This window comes from Perca fluviatilis, chromosome 15, assembly GCF_010015445.1.
Source record: "Perca fluviatilis chromosome 15, GENO_Pfluv_1.0, whole genome shotgun sequence".
Classification (NCBI taxonomy): Eukaryota; Metazoa; Chordata; class Actinopteri; order Perciformes; family Percidae; genus Perca; species Perca fluviatilis.
In genome coordinates, this window is record NC_053126.1 from 26077178 (window position 1) to 26101488 (window position 24311).

Here is a 24311-nt window from a genome sequence, read left to right on the forward strand (position 1 = left end):
CAAGCAGGTTTTATGTAACACAAAGCGGAACCACCTGCTTTTTTTCACAACATTTTAAATATATCTGAAATGGCTGTCGTAGCTTACAAAAAACATAAACATTACGTTCTTTGCTTAAATCCAGTCTAATAAATGAACACTGAGAAACCGGACACAACACCGGAAGTGAGCAGGAGGGAACCCTCTCGCTCCGCGTAGGTCAACGTAGCTCTGCAAGTTCATTTGTAAGTCTCATGGTCTCGATTGGAGAGAAGCTAGCACGTTGCATTTGACGTGAAGTGGGACCTCAGTCGTCTTCCTGCTGGCCCTTTCTCTTCAATTTCTTGCGGGTACCATATTACCATAGACAGTTAGCATACTACAAGCTTCAAATCAAACATTTGTACGAATACTAAGCCCAGGGGAGATTCGCTTCCTCACTGACTCGTACCGTTAACTATTATGGCTGGTAGCACCATCAATACAGTGCAGAATATTTTTCAAAGCATGGAGTACGGACCAGCAGCAACTCCGAGCACTGCCACTGCACAGGTACAATTATCAACCTAATTCTTAACAGAACATTGAACGGCTATGGCTGGCATAAAACTATAGTATGCTGCTGCGTACTGGAAAATATGAGCATGTTTTACGTCCTGTTATGCCAATTTGACCCATGTGAAGTTCATTAGCGTTAACTGTTAGCTGGCTGTAACTCACAGGACAAACATGTGACTTGTGTGCTTGTCACGTTACATGTATGTTACATGTACTAGTGTGTACAGTAGTTGTGGAATGTACAGGCTGAAGAAACATGTTCCCATATCCCAGTATGCAGTCACTAAGTGTGTTGTCATATTGCCCTGGTAGATCGATGATACAGCTCCGAGATTGTTCTATAGACAGTCGACCTCATCCCTGCAGTCTGTCTTTTTTTTTTTTCTGTAACAATTTATAGGCTGAATTAATGTCCAAGGAAAATGTAGCTGTGGGATATTATAGTCAGGGTTCAAAATCAGGGTCCACCAGCCAAATGGCTAGTAAAAAGTTTGCCAGCCACTCTATGAATTACTATTGTTTTTTTTGTTTTTTTTGTGGCTGGTGAGTGAAGCAAATCTACCAGCCACATTCATATTTTACCAGCATTTGGCTACTGGATGGTTCTAATTTTGAATCCTGATTATAATGTGATATCATCACCATGTATGTGATTTTTTGCTAGCCGAAGGTGAGCTTGGGGGTTCATAGAGAAGTTAAGCTCTGTACTTTGGTCTTCTGTCTGTAAATAGTTGACACATTCCGCCTTTTGTCCAGCAGAGGTGGGGTCTTCCTGACCAATAAAATGTGAGCATATAGAATCAGAAAATGATTTTTACTGCCAAGTAAGTAACACTTACAAGGAATTTAGTTTGGTGGTTGGTGCATACATAGACATATTAAACATTAATATGAAATTAATAAATAAGTACGAAATAACTGTTTAACATGAATTAAAACATTCAAACGAGAAAAGTATTAAGGGGAATTTCACAGTTCGAGGTGTTTTCACTGTTGATTTGCTTTTACTGTTTTTTAAGTTTAATAAATGTAACATCGCCCCAAAAGTCAACAGTGGTGGCCTAGGGGTTAGAGAGCTTGGGACCGGGAGGTCACCGGGTGGGGAAGTGAAAGTCCCTCCCTCATTAATACCACTGAGGTGCCCTTGAGCAAGGCCCTTAACCCCCAACCGCTCCAGTGGAGCTGCTCAGTGGCCAGCAGATCAGACTGTGGTTGTACTGGGCAGCTTCCAGGTGTGAATGTGGAACTGTGTGAATGTGACAGGTCGTCGTTGCAGATGAGAAGTTGTTCTCAATCGACTTACCTGGATAAATAAAGGTTAAAAAAAAAAACAGTAAACGTGTGAAATAACCGCGATTTCTATATTGACCAAAATAATCGTGATTATGATTATTTATTTTTCATAATGAAGCAGCCCTACTTAAAGGGGTGATAGAATGCAAAACCGATTTTACCCTGTCATAGTTGAATAACGACAGTTCGGTGGGTAAATAGGACATACATAGAAGCTCAAAATCCCACTGACACCCCTTTACTATGAAAATCTCATATTTTGAAACTGCCTCTGAAAACGGGCGAATCCCAACAAAGCTGAGTTGCTTACGCAAGCGTCTCAAAATCCGGAACCTTAAGAGAACAGTCGCCCATATTTAATATTACATAGGCTACACAACTGACCTGAGATCAGGTAGTCTTCAGAATCTAGCTAGGTCACGCAGATCTCTGCTATTCCATTACAAAATTCACTTCTGAAACTTTTTTATGCGAGAAATCAACCATATAAAGCTCGAATATGGGCCGCTTTACGAAAATGGATGGCTAATTGCAAATTTTCTCCGACTGTGTGTCGGAGTTTAGTGCCGGTGTTGGTGCTGCCTGGGTTGCTACATCGCCGCCCTGACCGTAGTGTCAGCGAGCTTGTTACGCCCGCAATCTTTTACCGCAGCCCGCAGGTTCCAGTTAATCTTATAATGGGTATGTGTGTTGAGTTATTTAAACAAACAATCGGGGAAATAAACCGCTCTTGTCCGCGAGTCTCATTGATAGAGCCGCGGTGAGATGGGATCCCTAAATGAGAGCTAGCTAGCCTCCTCCTAACTCTGACATTCACAAAAATACATTCAATTGAAATCCGAAAATCGGACAAGTGTTAGCTAAGCTTTGTAAGACCTTGAGGAACCTGTAATATTCGTGCGTGACGAAATTCAAACTGTAAATATACTTTAGTTATGCGCAGTAGTGAGCAAGCTGCGGTATTTCCCCATTGTAATGAATGGGACATATAAGCAGGCAGCTGCTGGTCCTACCAAAGAGGCGCGCGCCGTTCATAAAAATGCCTTAAAATCAAATCGGACACAACGGTTAGCTTTATAAGACATTGGGGAATGATGTTGTAATAGTGGCGTGACGAAATTCAAACTGTAAATATAATTTAGTTATGGCGACAGTGTAGCTAGCTAGCTAGCGCGTGTATTTCCCCATTGTAATGAATGGGACATATCAAGCAGCGGCTTCGTTTCCTCACAAAAGGCGCTTACGTTCATAAAAATGCCTTAAAATCAAATCGGACACAACGGTTAGCTTTATAAGACATTGGGGAATGTGTTGTATAAGTGGCGTGACGAAATTCAAACTGTAAATATAATTTAGTTATGGCGAAAGTGTAGCTAGCTAGCTGCGGTATTTCCCCATTGTAATGAATGGGACATATAGCAAGCAGCTGCTTGTCCTACAAAGACGCCTCGCGTTCATAAAAATGCCTTAAAATCAAATCGGACATTGGGACATTCAAAACCGTAAATGTATTATTTATAGATATAGTTATGCCGGCAGCTGGCCGCGGAGCCCCGTATGCAGTATCCACAAAGGGTGACTTTGCCCTGGGTATGGAGCCCAGCAGGCTGTCGCTTTCTCTTCAGACTGTGTGGAGCTCCTAAAGTCCGACACGTCTTACCAAATTTGCAATTAGCCATCAATTTTTGTAAAACGGCCCATATTTGAGCTTTATATAGTTGATTTCTGCTAAAAAAGTCTCAGAAGTGTATTTGGTAATGAAACATTGCAGTGTCTGTAATATGAGATTCTGCCGCTTCTCTAATGTATGTGTGTATTGGGATTCGCTCAACCAATCAGCGCGCGTCTCTAATGTCTGCGTATGGCAAGTCGCTCAACCAATCACCGCGCAGCTCATCTAAATATTCATGACCATACCATATTTGGAAGAAAAGCTCTTGTTACAAATAGGGCCAAAACACAGGGATGCATAAGGGCCAGTAAAATATCAACCAGGCCATTTTCAGCCCAACCAATGTTACATACCCCATTAGGAGACCATAAGGAACAGTGTGAAATACCCTATATAATTATTCTATCACCCCTTTAAGGCTGTTTTTTAGGGCCGTCTACTTCAGATCCCCTAAGACATATTTTCTTAATGATGGCAAATACCTCTCAGCCAGCTTGCATCCTCAGAGATGGTGGGCCCTATCTTGCACCCAGCGCAGCGCAAAGCCCGACGCAAGTGTCTTTGCTAGATTAACGCTTAAGACCGACTCAGTTGTCAATTTCCCGTCCAGCGCCCGCGTAGTTTAAATAGCAAATGCACCTGCGCACATCTTCGCGCCCATGGGCGTGCTGGTCTTACAGGGAGGTGTGTTCAGGTGCATTCTTGGCGTATTGCTATCTTGAGGCAGTGGGAAGTGATCGCGCCATTGACCAACAAAAAGCTGGTCTAAAGTCAATAGCGCAGCATTTCATTGTTATTTTAACATCAAATTAGTAAAATGCGCTTGGGCTCGTGCACAGCGCGCACACACTATGCTTGTTACACACAGAGACGCACAGCCGCACACACACATGCAAAAGATTACAAATAAAAACATTACGGTGCAAATCCGGCATCATAACAGCAATGCACCAAGGTACAAAAGTGCCTGGCTTTTAAAGGGAATGGGAGACGACACTCTGTTTTTTTTCATGTTCGGCCCAAAACACACTTATGAATTAATGAAGACACTAAGTACAACCCTTTTGAACCACGCGCCCTGCGCAAGGACCCTTTTTTCCACCGTCACACTAGCAAAAGTGGATTTGGACACGCCCTAAACACACCTGCGCTATGTGCTTTACACCGTGCGCTTAGATCGTTAAAATAGGGCCCGGTATTGGTTACCATCTTTCAGGCTTTCTATGCAGCTTGAATATTGACTGTGGCTTTCTTCTCCACCAGGCCTGGTTGGATAACCATTCCCGCTCTCTGGGTCTGTTCTTCGATGGCAAGTTTGTCCGTCCAGCAGACAGACATCGCTCCCTGGCTGATTCTAAAGGTGGGGGCAGCCTGAAATGACATTGTGCATTGGATACTAACACAGCTTACGCTTAGCTCTTTTTCCCGTTCATGTTTTCTTTCTTTTTTTTTTTTACAGTTCTTTGAATAAAATAGGGTAACGAGACACCAGAGACATCAATCTGGATCGATATATCGATTCAGTCCTCAACGATCCCATATTATCTATGCAAAGTGAAAGTATCGGTACATATTGTCATCTTTATGATGCGCCTTTGTTTTGAAATTCCCACTTTATATTAGAGCTGGGCAATAATTCAATATGATAATTTATCGTCTTTCAGTGGAATCATATTGTGATGAAATCATATATCATGATATCCAATTACGTTGCCTAAAAAGATAATAACAAGCATATACTAAATACTCAATTTTGTCAGAAAATCTGTTGTGGAACATTTTGAGGGAATATCATTTGAAGAATTGCAGATTTGTTTTCACACTAGTTTTGTGCATGCATGTAAACATAGTTAGTACGTAAATACTAACATACTAACTGTTTTTTCTCTGTAATTTCACTTGAAACTGTTTACCACATTCTTGATGATTATTTATCTAAAATCTCATTGTAAATATTTTTGTGAAAGCACCATTTGTTAACCCTACAATATCATCGCAACATCGATATTGATGTATTTGTGATATCTGATTTTCTCCATATCGCCCAGGCCTACTTAATATGTATTATTTTTATTAAAAGGAGAAGTTTGTTTTAAATATAAATGTCTGGAAGAGCTCAGTAAGGAAATTATCAAATCATATTTTAGTTGCCATTTGTAAATATGTATAAATGTAACTGATTGTGTTAAATGGTCTTATGCATTGTTTCATATCGGTCGCGGGCCCCTGAATCGAGTCGACATCGTATCGTGACAGACTTTGTGATATCGGCAAATATTGTATCGTTGTCCAAAGAATCAGTATAATATTGTATTGTGATAAAGTGTGTGATTTACAACTCCTACTGATAAAACTGACCACATGCGTGTTTTTCTCTCCTCTGGTGTCCAGGTGGTCATGTGTGCAGCACAGTGTGCGCTGTGGAGGCAGATGTTTCCCAGGCTGCCTCCTCTGCTGTTAGCGGCCACAAGGCCTGGAGCGGCCTGAGCTGCTACCAAAGGGCCAAAGTGCTGCTCAGGTAGGCCTGTAACAATTATTACACAAATTCAAAAACATTTTTTTTACGTAATCGCTGTTTCTTTTTTTTAACCGCAATTAATTGCTAACATTAGCTAAGGTCCTAAGGGTTAGGGCTGTTCATTTAAGAAAAACAATGTTTTATGATAATTATAGAGGCACGGTTTACTTCATAGGCTGTGTTATTACATTATCTGGGTCACATAACAGTGATATCCTGGGATTGATTCAAAACTTTAATTGGTTTAAAATAGTGATACATAAATAACATTTTCTAAATTGGACTAAAAGAGGCAATTATATTGTTAAATGCAATTATTTCTGAGTTCGTTAATTGTACACAGGGTCCAATTACGAAAAAATGTTTTGATCATGCACAACAAAACAAAATAAATAATTAAATCCCCCTTTCAATACCATGGATATAGTGCTACAAGACTTATTTATGACAACGTGGTGTAACATAAAACGCAGCACTTTCAAGCCGGAGAGCAGAGTTCACTTTGCGGCAAAAACAAAATACTTTCACCCAGGAAACTCTCATTCGTTCCTCGGGAGTGTTTTAATCTAAACCACAATCTTTTTCCTAAACTTAAAGGTGCCCTGCCACATGTATTTCATTACTTTATGGTGATGTCTGAAGTTCTACCATGGACTCTGTAACATTTTTTTGTGGAAAAAATGCCTTGGTTACTTTGTTTCAAGCCATTCTAGCGTGGTATAGAAAGCCTGCAGGAAGACTCAGCTTGATTTGTGCCAGTTCTCATTAATATTCAACGAGCTAAGCTGCTTGACTCTGATTGGCTAATAGTTAGCCAATGAGAGCCATCCTTTACCCAGCACAACTGGGCGAGCTCACGAATATTAATGAGCCCAGGCAACACCACATCAGACTGACCAGCTTTTGTAATTGGCCTGATTTCTCCACTTATTTCTTTTCAGTGGCTAGAGCTGACAGAGGAGGTAGCAGTTCATTTTCACATTCACAAACACAAACACATATGGACCTAACATATTTAAAAAACAAAAATACAAGTAAAAACGGTTTTGTGTGGCAGAGCACCTTTTTAACTGGTCTTTTTGGTGCCTAAACTTAACTGTCATCGCCACATGACGCTAACTTTTTCTGGCTAAACTCCACTACCACGGCCCCTAAAAGGAACTGTAGATGGCTCTGAGTCACCTATTGGCGGCTAAACAACTGCCGCTGGTAGCCGGCGTCCTGGAGCTCTGTAGCGGCTAAATACAACCGCCAACTGCCGCACGGATTTTATGGTTCTTTGGGACTATAGACTGTTCATGTTACAGCGCTTTACTTAAAATACTTCTATTTTAGGTACATAATATATGATCTATTGAAGTTGAATGAAGTAGCATTGATCACTTTGAGCGGGGGGGATAAATTTAACACTACCGGGGATAAAAAAAAGTAATTGAGCAGAGGCAGGGATATGACAATAAATCTAAATCTAATCTAACATGTAGACCAGAAAGGGGGAAATCCCACTCATCCCCTCCGGAAAATCACACCCTGGTTGTAGAGTAAAATTGTTGCAGCTCTACGCTCAGGTACGATAAACTCAACTTGACACATGTCAGGAACCGTAGCGGCAACTGTTGAAACCGCTGTCCTGATGTGGCGATTAACGCCCTGTCCTCCGCCAACAGGCTGGTGGGCGTCCTCGGGCAGCACGGCCAGTGTTTGTCAGAGCTGTGCGAGCTGTGTGAGGCGTCGTGCTCGCCCTCCGCCCTGGTCAGACTGCTGCAGTACTACAGCAGCTGGGCTCAGCTCCGAGACACTCTCATCCCCAACTGGACACCGCTGGGTGAGCTTAACAGGGGTTTTATTCACTAAGAAACATTTGGTGTGGTGTTATTCATTTTCACTAGAGCTCTCTTTTAAATCTTTTTTTGTTTTTCCTGTTCCCCAGGTGTGGTGGCTGTAGCCGTCTCTGAAGACTGCTCTCTCTACTCCCTTATGCTCAAAGTCCTACCAGCCCTCGCCATGGGTAACACACACACACACACACACAAACACACACACACATTGTATTAAGGCTGTTTTATGCTTCTGCGTCAACTTCACGGCGTCGCTCCTATGGCATCGTGACCCATTCGGAGTTCTGCGTCGGGGTTGCTTTGCATCGCGGTGCATTTCACCGCCATAACGCTAGGGGGTGTCGCCTGTGTCTGTGTCGCTCACCACCGAAACGGTACTCAGTATGGCAGCCCCCATAGACTGTCGTGCTAAAATATGAATCTTATTTGTTTGGCCTTTTCTTGCTTAGATTTTGTAAAACGTATCGAGAAATAGACACAGTACAATCCATTGACCTAGTTACTGTAACCAGAAAATAAGTCTGAGGTTATTTGCGAGGTGTCTGCCAGCCAGTTTATGTTCTATTAGCAAGCAAACTTTAGCAGAACTGCCCACAAAGTACTGCTTGCTGGCGAAGTGCTAATTTCAAAACGTTACTGTCATATAGACACTTTACAAACAGAAAACCCCGTCATTGTAACCAAAATATGTCTCAGTTTATTTGCAAAGCTGATGTCAGTGAACTAGCATGTTGCTACTCCCGACAGTAAGCTGCTCGAAACACTGACTATCAAAACCTTTCTTTTTGGTAAATCTGTGTACACAAACAATGTTGTCAATGCTTTCGTTAAGGTGTAGAGCTCCTGGGGATACTTCGAGAAAAGTTTCATGTTGTGTTGAGCCTTCTTAGTATTTCGAAAATAGCTATTTTGAGACTAGCATGAGAGTGCCCCTAGCTCTCCCATTCAAAAGGCCATTTGACCCAAAAAACGAGAATACGGCGAATCTTAAAAGTGGCGATTCGGTCCTAAATATGCTTTTAAACTAAAGTTTGACTCACGTACATTCACAAAATTACCCTAGGATGCATTTTGGCGAGAGTTACGCTTTAAATCAGCCTTTAATATACACATTGAAAAATTTCCTTTTGTAACTTAAGATAAAATCTAGGGCTACAACTAATTATTACTTTCATTATCGATTAATCTACAGATTGTTTTGTCGATTGATCAATTGTAATTATCATCAGAAAACTGTTAGAAATGCCCATCACAGGGCGACCTGGTAGCGTCGACCCATGGCCGCAAATATCTAGTTTTGTCCGACCAATGTAAAGATATACTTGCGCAAATGAAAGACAAGGGACATCAGCAAATTCTTTAGACATTTTTCACCATTTTAAAGACCAAACAACTAATTGATTAATCAAGAACATAATCAACAGATTAATCGAAAATAATTGTTAGTTGCAGCCCTAAAATTCTTACATTTGAGAGGCCAAAACCATTCAATGTTCAGAATCTTTGTTTGGAAATAATTAATTGGTTATCGAAATGGTTGCTGATTAAATATCTGTCAGATGATTACTCGCCTAATCATTTCAGCTCCAATCAAAACTGTTGAGTCATAATTGAATGCTGCCTTCTTCTAGGCAACTCCGTGGTCGTCGTCGTCCCTGGTCGGAGCAGCGCCCCTCCAGCGCTCCTCTTGGCCCAGCTTTTCGTGGGAGCAGGACTTCCCGCCGGGGCTCTTAATGTCTTAACAGGAAGTGACATGTCGCTGGGGGCCAAAGTGGCACAGAACCCCAGCATCAGCTACGTCACCTACAGCGGCAACAGGCAGGTACGTGTGTCAAAAAAATTGGTGTTGCATTCTTAACCAGAGAAAACCTACCTATATGTTTGTAAGCTCTCCAATGTGATTTTAGCCTTACCAAAATGTCCGAAATCAAAAAAAGGGGATAGTTTTGGTACCACTGCAGGTACCGCCGGATGTCCCTCATTTTCGGCCGAAAGTCCCTCACCTTTCGCTTTCTTTGTGTTGGCGTGCTAAACTCTGGTAGATTCGGGAAACATCATGCAAGCTAGAACTGACAATCAAATTATATATTTTTTTGAGTAAAATTCACACACTAGACAGACATTTAAATTCCCGAGCTCGCCTCCCTACGTGCACATGTTCCACCACAAGTTCCTTCCCGAGGCTATTTTGCAGAAGCACCGTACCTGCGCCCGTTGCTTAGACGATTGGGATTGGTTTAAAGAAATGCCAATAAACCAGAGCACGTTTTTCTCCCATCCCGGAATGCTGTGTCTATCTCCACAGCGCTGTGGAGATAGGTCTTGCATTGCCAGACCTATTAGAACAACAACTCTCTCTTTCAGGATGGGGTGACGCTGTGTAAGGCCACAGCAGGGATGGGCGTTCCCGTTTCTGTCTCCCCCAACATCGGCGCTACGTGTCCCTTCATCATCTTTGAGTCAGCCGACATCGACAGCGCAGTGGACGCAGTGATAGAGGCTGCCTTCAAGAAGAAAAGAGAGGTGATTTACACTAATAAGTATCCCCGATAGAAGGATAGAGTGTCTCATGCCATCCCATAAGATCACCGTGTCTATTTTAACAATCTTCTCTTCCTCTGTCCCATCAGGTCCACTGGGTGTTGTGCGTGCAGGAGAGCGTGCTGGACAGTGTCGTGGCCCGTCTCAGGCTCCGTATGGCAGGGATGAAGTGTGTGGCCCTGCACAGTGAGGGGGACAGGGTCCTGGTGGACACTGCAGTACAGGTCGCTCAGCAGCAGGGCGCCACGGTTAGTCAGAAACGCAAAGAAAACGTTGCTGTTTTAAAACGAAAACGGTCCCCGTTCTCGCTAGCAGCTTAGCCCAGTATTCAGAACTAATGTCCGTCCATAATATCACGCCTGAAAGCGCATCTCACAGACCATTCTCGTACACTGGGCACGCACATACCGGCAAGGCTGATATAAGGCTGCCGTCTCCGTTTCTGCTATGGCTGGTCTGATATGCTTTTGTGCGGATCTGATTCTTTCACGATACATGGGTTCCAAATGGATTTGTATTGCGATTTTTCATTTATTGTGATTCTAGAAGTATTGCGATTCGATAGTATTGAGTATTGCGATTTTCTTTCCCTTCTTTTAACAAAAAGAAAAGTTGAATAATCATGAGACCTTTCTAAAAACTAATTGTTTTCTAAAAAGAATGCACATCAGTCAGTCTGACATTTATTTAATTTGTAAAGAAGTACATAACATGAATTTACTGCTTTCAGTCTGTTTTGCTGGAAACGGATATAATGTAGTTGCCGTCAGCGGTACCGTATAAACTGGCTGAATCCAGGCGTGATTCTAGGATCAGACCTTTAGGGGGCTCAGCCCCTAATAACAGTGTGACACGGATACAGAAGATAAAAAAAGTATCTCTTGTATCGCTAAATCAGTAATTTCACTGGATAACAATGAATATATGTATTTATTATTATAACAGAGGATAAATGCAAAATATTGAACATATGGAAAAACTACAAAAGTCCCTTTTATGGATTACCAGAATCAAATGTAATAAAAACAATAAATAAATAAAAAATAAAACCTTCCTTGGCTGGGTTACAGGTGCCTAGCATTGGCGACTGCGACACAGGATATTAAACCTGTTTCTTTGAACCTGTAATTGTTTGCCCTCTGTCACTAACAGACAAGTTGGCAAACTCTAACTTGAAGCACTAAAACTGATTAAAAAAAAAAAAAAAGCCCCCCTTAAAAGGGTCTAAAATCGCCACTAGCTGAATCATTGAAAAAAAAAAAAAGATTCTAGGGACAAGAATTGATTCTAAAAATCAATTCTGCCCGTCCAGGCTTAAAGGGGAACAACCACAGAGTAAAACGGGGGGTCAACAGCATTTCCAAACATCTCCGTTTTAGGGTCTCGGAAATGCCAGAGTAGTGTGGATGCAAAGGCGTAAACGTAGCAAAAGATGTGCGTTAAAATCAGTGTGGATGTAGTCTGACAGTAGAGTTAGTTCACACTATGACTATAACTTATATTTATTTACTTATTTTTTCTCTCTCTGGTCCCCAGTTGGTTCAGTCCTGCGCTGCCCCCCCTTCAGGTGCTCAGTACCCTCCCACAGTGCTCTGCGGGGCGGCCCCCTCCTCTCCATTTGTGGTCAGCCCCTCCCCTGGACCACTGCTGCCACTCATGACATTCAGAAGCAACACCGAGGCAGTGACCCTGGGTAAGGAAGCCTCTGTGGATGGAGATGCATGAGTGAAGATACAGCAGCTGTCTGACTTTGGACAGTTAAGTTACCTTCGATGAATATGATCAGTTCTCCTACAGCGCTTTGTGAGAGACATGCTAAACATATTATTATTATTATTATTATTATTATATTATTATTATTATTAAAGCTACTAGGACAGCACTCCAATTTGATAGTTTATTGCCACACAACGGACGTTTCGGGCAGCGAAACGTCCTACAGTGACATGTTGACATGTCACTGTAGGAAAAGCACAGGTGTATTCACAACCATTACTGATGGCTGTATTCCACTTAGGAGAGGCCCTGGTGTTGTTCATGCTGACTCACTGAAACAGCTTACTGGGACACTTGATGGAACTGAGCCATCGTTAAGGTTATCAATTTCAGCTGTGCTTTTCTTACTATGACAAGTCAAGATGTCTGCTATGAAAAAGGTCCATACTACCCACACAGGTGGAGTTAATTATACAACCAATACTGCCCACACAGGTGGAGTTAATTATACAACCAATACTGCCCACACAGGTGGGTTTAATTATACAACCAATACTACCCACACAGGTGGAGTTAATTATACAACCAATACTACCCACACAAGTGGAGTTAATTATACAACCAATACTACCCACACAAGTGGAGTTAATTATACAACCAATACTACCCACACAGGTGGAGTTAATTATACAACCAATACTACCCACACAGGTGGAGTTAATTATACAACCAATACTACCCACAGAGGTGGAGTTAATTATACAACCAATACTACCCACACAGGTGGGTTTAATTATAAAACCAATTCTACCCACAGAGGTGGAGTTAATTATACAACCAATACTGCCCACACAAGTGGAGTTAATTATACAACCAATACTACCCACACAGGTGGAGTTAATTATACAACCAATACTACCCACACAGGTGGAGTTAATTATACAACCAATACTACCCACACAGGTGGGTTTAATTATAAAACCAATACTACCCACACAGGTGGGTTTAATTATACAACCAATACTACCCACACAGGTGGGTTTAATTATAAAACCAATACTACCCACACAGGTGGGTTTAATTATACAACCAATACTACCCACAGAGGTGGAGTTAATTATACAACCAATACTACCCACACAGGTGGGTTTAATTATAAAACCAATACTACCCACACAGGTGGGTTTAATTATACAACCAATACTACCCACACAGGTGGAGTTAATTATACAACCAATACTACCCACACAGGTGGGTTTAATTATAAAACCAATACTACCCACAGAGGTGGAGTTAATTATACAACCAATACTACCCACACAGGTGGGTTTAATTATAAAACCAATACTACCCACAGAGGTGGAGTTAATTATACAACCAATACTACCCACACAGGTGGAGTTAATTATACAACCAATACTACCCACACAGGTGGGTTTAATTATAAAACCAATACTACCCACAGAGGTGGAGTTAATTATACAACCAATACTACCCCCAAAGGTGGGTTTAATTATACAACCAATACTACCCACACAGGTAGAGTTAATTATACAACCAATACTACCCACACAGGTGGGTTTAATTATAGAACCAATACTACCCACAAAGGTGGGTTTAATTATACAACCAATACTACCCACACAGGTGGGTTTAAAGGTCCCATGGCATGAAAATGTCACTTTATGAGGTTTTTTAACATTAATATGCGTTCCCCCAGCCTGCCTATGGTCCCCCAGTGGCTTGAAATGGCGATAGGTGTAAACCGAGCCCTGGGTATCCTGCTCTGCCTTTGAGAAAATGAAAGCTCAGATGGGCCAATCTGGAATCTTCTCCTTATGAGGTCATAATGAGCAAGGTTACCTCCCCTTTCTCTGCTTTGCCCGCCCAGAGAATTTGGCCCACCCATGAGAGAGAGGCATCATGGCTTTCAAACGAGCAAAGTGCCAGTTGGTCAAGGCCGCACCCCCACCCTCCACCTCGCCCCCCCTCTCTCCTCCTCAATAGCAACAGACACAGAAATGGCACATCCTAAGGAAAGCTCATTGTAGGACTGGCTCTAGTGGCTGTAATTCTGCAGCAAGGCTGAATTTCGGGAAAGAGACTTCAGATACAGTTTTAGGGGACCACTAAGGTCTATATAAAAGCATCCAAAGAGCACCATGTCATGGGACCTTTAATTATACAACCAATACTACCCACACAGGTGGAGTCAATCATCGACAACTAGCACATCAATCCCAGCAGAGGGAGCCACAACCAATCCAGATCAGGGTTAGTAAACACAGACCCAAACCTAAATAAGCAGTGAAAAATAATTTTGGTATCTGAAACTGAATAAAACTGAAATCTTCAAGAAAAACTAAAACTACACAATCAGGCCAAAGAAACCAGCCATGAAAAAAATATATAATAATAATAATAATGTAGTAAACTTGAACATGGACACAAATCATTTCTGTTTTGTTTTTTACAGAAATAGAACAGACTTAGCATTGGCACTCGTGATTGCTCGATATTATGTGTAGCATTTCATTAGGGCTGCAACTAGTCCGACATTGCCAGACCTAGCCACACAGCATTCCGGGATGGGAGGGAAAACATGCTGTGGTTTAATGGCATTTCTTTAAACCAATCACAATCGTCTTGGGCAGCGCTGAGCGCCGTGCGGAGCAACGGTGCCTCTACTAAATAGTCTCGGGAAGGAACTTGTTTTGGTGGAACATGTGTACGTTCAAAGGTTGTTTTAGGCGTGCAACAGAAAACTCAGATTGGACAGATAGTCTAGCTAGCTGTCTGGATTTACCCTGCAGAGATCTGAGGAGCAGTTAACCACAGTCCCCATAAATTAAATGAGAAATTACATTAAAGTTTAAAATGCCAACATAAAGAAAGCCCGATGTAACGCATATCGGCCTTAATGAGTGAAACCGGCAGAATTTCTGTCGCCAACGGATAAATCCCGGAAGTGGAACGTCTTGGATATAGACTAGGCTGCAACTAACGGTTATTTTTATATTTGATTCATGTGTCGATTATTTTCTCAATTTATCGATTAGTTGTTTGGTCTAAAAAAATGTCAGAAAATGTTGAAAAATGTCCATTGGTGTTTCCCCAAAGCCCAAGAGGATGTCCTCAAATGTCTCGTTTTGTCCACAACTCAAAGATATTCAGTTTACTGTCACAGAGGAGAGAAGAAACTAGAACATATTCACATTTCACAAGCTGGAATCAGAGCTATTTTACTTTTTACAAAAAGCTCTCAAACGGATTAATTGATTATCACAATGGTTGGCGATTAATTAAATAGTTGACCACCAATTGATTAGTGTTTGCAGCTCTACATTTTACCATAATTAATTCATTATCACAGTGATTGAGAAAACTTGTACCACTGTAACCGTCTCTGTTCTGCAGGAAACCACAGTCCTCACGGCTATGCCGCCTCCATCTGGACTGAAGACCTCACGCTGGCTTTGGACACAGCAAAGAGGTACACACATTCACACGTTTTTCTTTTCATCATCCTCTTCTTTCCCTTCCTATATTTGTTTTTCATCTTCCACTTATCTTGTATGTTTCTTCGCCTTTTGCCTGTCTTCATCCAAATCACATTTTTTTTGTTGTAAACCTTCATTGTAGTAAATGTGTTTCCTGTCTCTCCTTTCTGACTTCTAGTTTAGTTTAGTTTATTTGCACAAATAAGTGAAATGCATACAATAGAATTTTAAAAACAAGCAACCACAGTGCAGGAGAGGAGAGAAGCTTCCTCCCCTATTACAACAAAAGGAAAAAACAATATACAACTAAAACATAAAAAATTCTTCTATATTTCCATATTCCGTTGTCTCTCAAGTTGTCTTTACAGGCAATACAAACAGTCGTGATATTTACAATCATCAAATAAAAGGTAATTTAATTAATGTTGATGCTCACATTGACTTTACATTCATTTGGCTTAGGTGGTGCCCAAAACAACTTGGGTGCTGCCCCCAAACTAGAGCTGTAATTGGGCCTTAACAGTTAGGCCCGACAAGGCCCGAGCCCGGCAAGTACATTTTGATTGACAGCTTTTTAAAAGCCCGAACCCGTTTACAGCCCGACATTATTCAAATGTTCGCACGCACACAGCTCTTTTGCTTTTTGTCAAGAATTTATACATTTTTTAACATCATTTATTCATGACTAACGTAGGCTATAGGCCACTTGGAAGTTGCAACAAAGAAATAAAATAAGTCCTCCAGAGGCCAGCCTCCGTTTCACCTCCTCGGCATCCATTTTTGCAATGCATCACCTGACCGCTCATTTCCCACGCAACCCCATTTAGAGCGCAAGCCCAAGCCCGGCCCGAGCCTGTGGAAAATGATAGAAATTAAGACTGAACGTCAGTTCTACCCCAGACCTTAAAATCCTGCACCTTTCCTTTTTCTGCTTAGACAAGTCAAAATGTACGCTGTGAAAAGGATCTTTTACTCCCTACTAATCCTTTGTTCTTCCTCCTCTCTCCTCAGTCTGTCAGTCGGCTCAGTGTGGGTGAACTCCCACTCGGTGTCTGACCCGTGTCTGCCCGTCTCTGGCCACAAAGACAGCGGCACCTGCACTGACGGAGGACACGAGGTGGGTAGTAGTAGTCTGTAGTTTATCACACACTTAATTCGAGGTTAAAGGAAACGGTATGAAGCTTTGTTTATTTTACTCTCTATTTTAATTGTTTAACAAATTATTGATGCGTTCAATTATATTTTTGACTTGTCCCTTTACTACATTTGGTCAGTTTTTGGGCCTCCATACAAACCAGAGATCAAACATAACCGGTCTTAGTAACCACTAGAGCTACACGATATGAGGAAAATATGCAATATTCAAGACTGTTGTTGAATATCGCGGTAATGATATTACTTGCGATAAATAAACAGATATTAAAGTAAACTCAGTTCTGCTGCTTTCGGTATTCGGCAAATTTCTTGTTGAATTAAAAAACATAATAATAAAAAAATAATGTCAACATTATTGTATTGAACAAATTGAATTGAATATAAAAGGCACCACTAAAAAATGAATGGCAGTTACATTTGAAAGTGTAGTTTTCTACTGATACCCTCTTTCAACCAACTCAAAGAAATACCTCTGAGTGTCTTTCGCGATATGTCGCAGCCTTTTGCGATCTGTGTGTAGCACCAGTTGATATAGCGATAACGATAAACACCGATATATTGTGCAGCCCTAGTAACCCCTATGCAGTCTTGTACTGTATGTTGACCTTCTCTCTGCTCTCTGCCAGGGTCTGTACCAGTTTCTACGCCCGTCCTCTTCTTCCTCTCCTCTACCTCGCTCCTCCCCCGTCTCTATGGACTACTCAAAGTTTGGAACAGCGGCATCCCCCGCTATCATTCCTGATGACTCAGACCCTGCCAGGTGGGTTTGTAATGCTCTTTTTTTAACTTTAAGTCACGTTTATAAGGTGTCACAAGGCATCATAGCCTGCATAATAGGCCCGTTATTCATTTATTATAAGTATTTAAATAGCAGCCTGATGTACAGTAATACATGCAGGGTTAAGGAGACTCTATGTATCACTCCCCTCCTCCCTCCCTCTCCCCTCAGCGCTCCGAAGCCCTACCTGCAGTTTGTCGGCGGTAAGCCATGTAAATCAGTGTCTGGCTGCAGCGTGGCTGTGCAGTCACCAGGGGGCGGCAGCGTGTTAGCCTATTGTCCAGATGGAGGCCGGAAAGACGTCCGTAATGCCGTGGAGGCTGCTGTCAAAGTCCAGCCTGGGTGAGAGCATTGCCACGCAAATGTGTGCAAATTACACACACACACACACACACACTCTAAATCCAGCCGGAAAACACAAATAGGTAAAAGGTATCTTCTTGGCTAAACATTCCCCTCTCCAGTGCCTCAGATTCCTTCAACCTTTTTAAACTAGTATACTAGTAGGGTACTACTGTTTCCAAAGTCACAAACCCAAGCCCAAAGTAGAAAGAGATAGTATGCATACAGTACACACACATTTATTTCTTTTTTTGAACACAGTTGGTTTTTTTTTTGTCTATTTGGATACAATGGCTTCGATAAGTTTACACACCCATGCTAAAGTTGACTAAAAAGAGGAATACAAAATCATCTTTTGGAAATTGATCTTAATGCCTTAATTTAAAAAATGAGGAAAAATCCAACCTTTAAGGACACCAATTTTCTTTGTGCATGAATAATGTATCGTACATAAATAAATGTTCTTCCTTAAAATACAGGGGGCATAAGTATACACACCCCTATGTTAAATTCCCATAGAGGCAGGCAGAGTTTTATTTTTAAAGGCCAGTTATTTCATGGATCCAGGATACTATGCATCCTGATAAAGTTCCCTTGGCCTTTGGAATTAAAATAGCCCCACATCATCACATATCCTTCACCATACCTAGATGGGTTTATATCAGTTAGCCTAATAGCTGGTTTGATTTGCATTGAGAGATGATCTTATGAAAAGTACCCATGCCAATCTCTAGGTATGGTGAAGGGTATGTAATGATGTGGGGCTATTTTAATTCCAAAGGCCAAGGGAACTTTTAGGATGCATAGTATCCTAATAATGTAGTCATTATCAGTAATAAAACAGTTGCAACAAAGGATCATAAGAAACTCTGTATTGATAAATAATACAAACGCAACAAGTCATTTGCTGACCACACTATATTTACGTATTATTTTGTATATATATATACATACATACACACATATATATATATATATATATATATATATATATATATATAATATAATATGGCCCAGGGTGAAACACTGCTTTTCCTAGTTAAAATGTTAAATCTACTTTTCAGGCTACACAGAGCTTTGAACCTGTCAATCTTTGCCCATAATAAAACTTTTATTGGTGAAATTTGCCCGTAATAAAATACATTTATCAAGCTTTCAATCTCTCACAAGGACACGCGTGTATAAATTCCAGATAGACAGCAAGGTATTTCACAAGCCAGTGGGCTGTTTGTGTTTATCACCAGTCAAAGTTCAACACGACAAATTTGCTGAGTCATACACAGTACGCAGTCAACAAAGTACATTAGTATCAACAGAGTTTGATTGCACTGAACTCCAATAAGCACACAGCTCTTCTTGTCAGTATATACAGTACAAACCATTAAAAGTGCTGTACATGCTCAGTATGGGCTTCCTGCATGGCATTCATACTTTTAGTTTTAACCGTCATTTATTAGATCTTAACCTCTTAGCATGTCACCCCTTTTTTCCAGAGGGGTAGGGGTGGGTGACAGGGGATGTTTAGGGGGAGATAGCAGGTCAACAGTAGATGCTTCAAAGCTGGGAACCTGAAGATTAATTTGAGATGCAGCGGAGTGCTGTGTGTCAAGGTTTCTTGAGTTATAAATGAGAAATCAAAATTAATTAATTCAAATGAATTTCTAGTTTCATATGATACCAATATCTTCACTCTAGCTTTCAAACGAAGCCTGCTACAGCCTCTGAAAGGCAGTGTGTCGGCCAGGCCGAGGTTAACCTGACAAAGAAAGACAGAGCAGGCTGGTACATGTGGATTCCCGAGGACTTGTTTAAACGTGGCTGAGCCCAAACCAGTTTCCTTGAAGGAAATTGTTAACGTTACTTAATGTTATGATGCAACCATCCTGTCCTCAATCACTGGCGTTGCATTATGTTCTCGTGTGGGTGGAAAGAAACACCCACAGCTACCAAAACAACAAATACAAACCAGAACAACACACCCGATACTTTTGGCCGATACTTCTGTGAAAGTAGGCCTACGGTGTGTTAGCATACATGCACTGTAGCCAAGTGTAACATCCCTGCTATTCAAGGTTAACCTGACAAAGAAAGACACAGACGATCAGAGTAGGTCAAAGTTAACACCAAGGGCCGCTGTGTAGCTGTATATGGTTATTTGATCACAGCTATGAACCAATCAGATTGCTTGATTTGAGCTACCCATTTTATAATACTTTTCGACAATACGGTTTTACATTACTTACTTTTGACAGATCATAAACAGCATTTAATAACCTTTTTAATAATGAGTTTTATGCCATAACCGGTCTATGAGAGCTAGATTTCTAAGCCAGCAGGCAGCTCAGTGTTGTTGCTGTCTCTGTTGTATAAATGCTCTTGTGTGACTGAATCATGCTGCAGCACCATGGATACAGGGTGAAAGCTGCTCACGCTACGTTGTGTTTAATCAGAAGACCTGCAACCAAATATTGAAAAACAAAGCTCTGTCATTTTAAACCTGCTTGGTTACTAAAAGATCAAACATGTATCATGAATGCAGGAAATATCAGGTGTCCTACATTCAGTATGAATATGTCCTTAGAATTCTGATTGGCAGTTGGTTCGTCAAGGTTGCCATGACAAATTCCTGCACTTTTATCGTGCAGTTGAAGCCGATTCTTCCATTAGGAGAGTGAACGTACTGTGTAGAGGTAAAGGATCAAACTTGCATTACTTTGTGGGTTGATTTAGTGTGGGAATAGAAAAATACTAACCGTTCAGCTCAGGAAACACAGTGCTAAATGCAGTCAATATAGTGTGTGTGTGTGTGTGTGTGTGTGTGTGTGTGTGTGTGTGTGTGTGTGTGTGTGTGTGTGTGTGTGTGTGTGTGTGTGTGTGTGTGTGTGTGTGTGTGTGTGTGTGTGTGTGTGTGTGTGTGTGTGTGTGTGTGTGTGTGTGTGGAGAGCGAGAGAAGACCTCCACATTAATTTACAATCACACCTAACTATTATAATTTCCCTGAACTAACGTTAATCATGCCCAAAATACGTAATCTAAATGCTTGGCAATATCTCCCACCCCGGGGCGAAGCACTTTGCCCCCCAGCCTTGAAAACGTTTTTGACGCCTTTTTTTCAGAGTTTGTTTTTGCTTTTTCCAACGTTTTAAATTGTTAAATTTTTCTTCTACACATTTTCTGCGCTTATTTCTACACCCATATTTTCTGATATAAAACTGAAAAATTTAAAACGGGTCAATTTGACAAATTGTGAAAGTCAACACAAGGGTTAAGCTGCTTACACACCAACCAGACGGCCAACCGTCAGCAGAAAAATCAATCTCCCTGAGTTGGTCAAAAAAATGCCTCGGAACACACCATAACAGCAGGCGGCGCTAACCTGTATCGTTGCCAAAAAAAAAAAAAACCGGCAGCTGATTGGACAAACACGTCACGTGGTTCTGTTTTCTCCGGAAATTCAAAGAGGCTTTTTCTGAATTCTGCCGGTTCCCAAATAATGAAAACCGGCAGCTGATTGGACGAACACGTCACGTGGGTCTGTTTTCTCTGGAAATTCAAAGAGGCTCGTTCAGAATACGATCTCACATTGTACTAAAATAGTTCACTGAAACATGTTTCTGAGAACATTTTAAGCGAGAAATAGGCCATGCTTTTGTTGAATCTGTCGTCACTTCAGATCGTCAAAGGTCAGTTTAAAAGATTTTCGTCAGATTTTGAGAGCCTCTAGTCACGCTCGTTCCTCTCCCCGTTTCCGGCTTAGCACTCTACCAATCAGATGGGTCATTTGAGTCAGACTGCCGGCAGTGCCCGCCCCGCAGATTATACATGTCAAATCAGCCAAAATGAAGGACGACGGCTCCTCCGATTGACGACGGCACGGAACACACCGAACAGACTCGAGTCACTGACCTCGCCAGACTGTCCGACGGCCGATTATCTGCTCTATGAGTCCGGGCCTTTAGGCTTCTTCTTAATAATTTCATTTCTTTTAACGTCCTTCCCCCTCCTCTAGATGGATGAAAAAGAGTCCGTCTGCACGCGCTCAGTCACTCTACTCTCTGACCAAGGCCCTGGAGGCTAAGAGGCGGGACATAGCTGCATCAGTCAGTGTTCAGACCGGCCTCTCAATGGACGAGGCTGACACGGAGGTGGAGCTCAGCATCGCCAGGCTCAGTGATTGGGCGGCTTACTGTGACAAAAACCAAGGAGGAACTCCGGTGGGGCTTTTCTTTATATTATATAAACGTTTATAAAAAAAAAAAAACGTAACCACTCCAATAATGATCCCAATGACCTAATACCAATAGCACTGTTGCAACATGTTGTTGTGTCTCTCTCTCTCCTTCAGCCTTTGCCACAGTCTGGCTCTGCTCTCTCCCTCCCCGAAGCCCTGGGAGTCGTGGGACTCGTCCTCCCCGACGAGAATCCCCTCCTCTCCATGGTAACGCTACTAGGGGCAGCAATCGCCGGTGGCAACGCTGTCGTCATGGTCCCCAGTCAGAAGTATCCACTACCAGCCTTGGCATTCATTCAGGTAAGATGTGAAGATGTTATGGTGTGGAGCAAGTTCACACAAAACAAAAGCTAGAAAATGCTTCACTGAAAAAGCGTTTAGTACAAAATACTGAACAAGCAGGAGCCAAACACAAGAGCACCACGAATAGAATTGAAAACAAAATGTCATCAACAGCAAAGCATCAGTTAAACAAAGTGAGGGACTATAAGTGAGTGTAACTTGAGAGGTTTTAAAACAAAATACAAGTCCGTTGAATTGGATGATCTAATAGTGAGAAGAAAATTCCGTAGCCAGACATGTCTCTAACTGATAGCTCTTCATCCGTATACTCTGGCTTTAAATGAATACACATGCCCAATCAAATTATAATGACCTCATGCACATTGTTGAAATCATTTAAATATTGAGCCATCTTTTATGGCGTTTTTCCATTACATGGTACCTGCTCGACTCGCCTCGACTTGACTCAACGCCCTGTGCGTCCGTTTTCCATTGCAGATTTTAGTACCGCCTCTGGGTGGCTGGTCATCATAGCGGCGCCGCAGTAAACTGCCGTGACCTAACGCGACACACACACAGAACGTTGAAGGTGTGTTGTTGTTGCTGCCACAGCCAGAAGACACATTTTGTTTCAAATGAAGCTGGAGGCAGCCAAAAAAACAAACCCAGCTGGCTAAACTATTTACAAATGGCGGGTTTGTTCAGGACACCCCCGTCTGTCGCTTTCACGTCACCTTTTAGTATCGCCTCAGCTCGCTTGGAACCTCGACTGAGGTGGTACTAAAAAAAAGTACCTGTTAGCAGGTACCAGGTACTTTTTTTTGGTAATGGAAAACCAAAAAAGGCAAGTAGAGTCGAGGCGAGTCGAGCAGGTACCGTGTAATGGAAAAGCGCCATTAGATAACAGGAGCCTATTCATTTCTGTAGCCTACTCCGAAACGACAGACTCCCAGAACGCCTTTCACTCAACTTTTAATAACAATCTGAGCCTGTCAGTGGCAAAAACAATCACTTTTAGAGGACAAAAATTGAGGGTGCACAATTGCCCCATTAGATTACATTGCAGCCCGGTTCACGACGGCCGGTCATGCACTCTCGCTAAATGCTGGACGGATTTCAAAGATTTTTAGTCACATCAGTCCTATTAGACTAGACAAATGCATGAGGAAATAGAGTCCAGGTTGAAAAAAAAAAACGAAATTACCCTTAAACCGCCACTAAGAACCCCTGTGTAACCGGTTTATGTACAGTATCTGTGAATACTGATTTGCGTCGTCCTCCTCAGGTGCTCCAGGCTTCAGACCTGCCAGCAGGATTGGTAAATGTCATCACAGGGAGCAGAGACGAGCTGACAGCGGCTCTGGCTAATCACAGCGTCATCAAGGCCATCTGGTACTGGGGCAGTGCTGAGGTGAGGACTAACACACACCAGCACACACCACCAGTGTTCAAATTTCATATCATGGAAGGAAAGATTCCATTATATCCTCGCTCTTAAAATGAACAATACCAAGGACGCCTAACTGACCCAGCCCGCCGCACATATTCTCATCTTTTTAACTCCCGCTCTCTGTTTTCCTGCCGTAGGGCTGCCAGTACCTCCAGTACACCTGCACCAGCCCTCTGAAAATCCTGCATCTGTTCTGCCAAAAGGAAGATGGAGGCAAGGACTGGACTAAGTCTCATCCCTCGCTCCTGGAAGAGATGTGGAGAAATGCCGTCCAGTGGAAGAGTGTGTGGATTCCTACTGCATAAAAAGACAGAGAGGGAGAATGAAAGACGAAGGTGACGAGAAAGATGGAGGGGGGAAGAGTTGCAGATATCCACTGTGTGTCTGTGGAGTCAAACTATAGGATGTAGATTTAAAAAGGATAAAAAAAAAAAGAATAACGGTGACCATGAAAATCA

General features: G+C 41.9%; 2 protein-coding genes across 3 annotated transcripts; both read left to right on the top strand.

Annotated features, from left to right (window-relative positions):
- Positions 1 to 441: 441 nt before the first annotated feature.
- aldh16a1 (aldehyde dehydrogenase 16 family, member A1) lies at positions 442 to 24311 on the top strand. Its single transcript, XM_039825601.1, has 17 exons — positions 442 to 531; positions 4766 to 4862; positions 5894 to 6020; positions 7688 to 7845; positions 7951 to 8028; positions 9490 to 9680; positions 10223 to 10381; positions 10489 to 10647; positions 11936 to 12092; positions 15533 to 15608; positions 16627 to 16732; positions 17397 to 17530; positions 17720 to 17890; positions 21900 to 22104; positions 22236 to 22421; positions 23689 to 23814; positions 23991 to 24311. The coding sequence occupies exons 1-17, from the start codon at positions 442 to 444 to the stop codon at positions 24156 to 24158; spliced, it is 2388 nt and encodes a 795-aa protein (XP_039681535.1). The 3' UTR covers positions 24159 to 24311.
- LOC120575027 (uncharacterized protein YBL113C-like) lies at positions 12475 to 13831 on the top strand. Of its 2 annotated transcripts, none has more exons than XM_039825611.1 (2): positions 12475 to 13330; positions 13619 to 13831. In XM_039825611.1, exons 1-2 carry the CDS (start codon positions 12538 to 12540, stop codon positions 13786 to 13788), a joined length of 963 nt encoding a protein of 320 aa, XP_039681545.1. In that variant the 5' UTR covers positions 12475 to 12537; the 3' UTR covers positions 13789 to 13831. The 2 variants fall into 2 exon arrangements, with proteins under 2 accessions (XP_039681545.1, XP_039681544.1); XM_039825610.1 differs by having other exon boundaries at positions 12537 to 12580; positions 12617 to 13831.

What these genes read in the sequence shown, in the direction of transcription:
- aldh16a1 (XM_039825601.1), top strand. Translation starts at nt 442, where the DNA reads ATGGCTGGTAGCACCATCAATACAGTGCAGAATATTTTTCAAAGCATG. An exon ending in CGAGCACTGCCACTGCACAG is followed by an intron (nt 532 to 4,765) that starts GTACAATTATCA and finishes CTTCTCCACCAG; the next exon opens with GCCTGGTTGGATAACCATTC. An exon ending in CACCGAGGCAGTGACCCTGG is followed by an intron (nt 12,093 to 15,532) that starts GTAAGGAAGCCT and finishes TCTGTTCTGCAG; the next exon opens with GAAACCACAGTCCTCACGGC.
- LOC120575027 (XM_039825610.1), top strand. Translation starts at nt 12,538, where the DNA reads ATGTCTGCTATGAAAAAGGTCCATACTACCCACACAGGTGGAG. An exon ending in TACTACCCACACAGGTGGAG is followed by an intron (nt 12,581 to 12,616) that starts TTAATTATACAA and finishes ACACAGGTGGAG; the next exon opens with TTAATTATACAACCAATACT.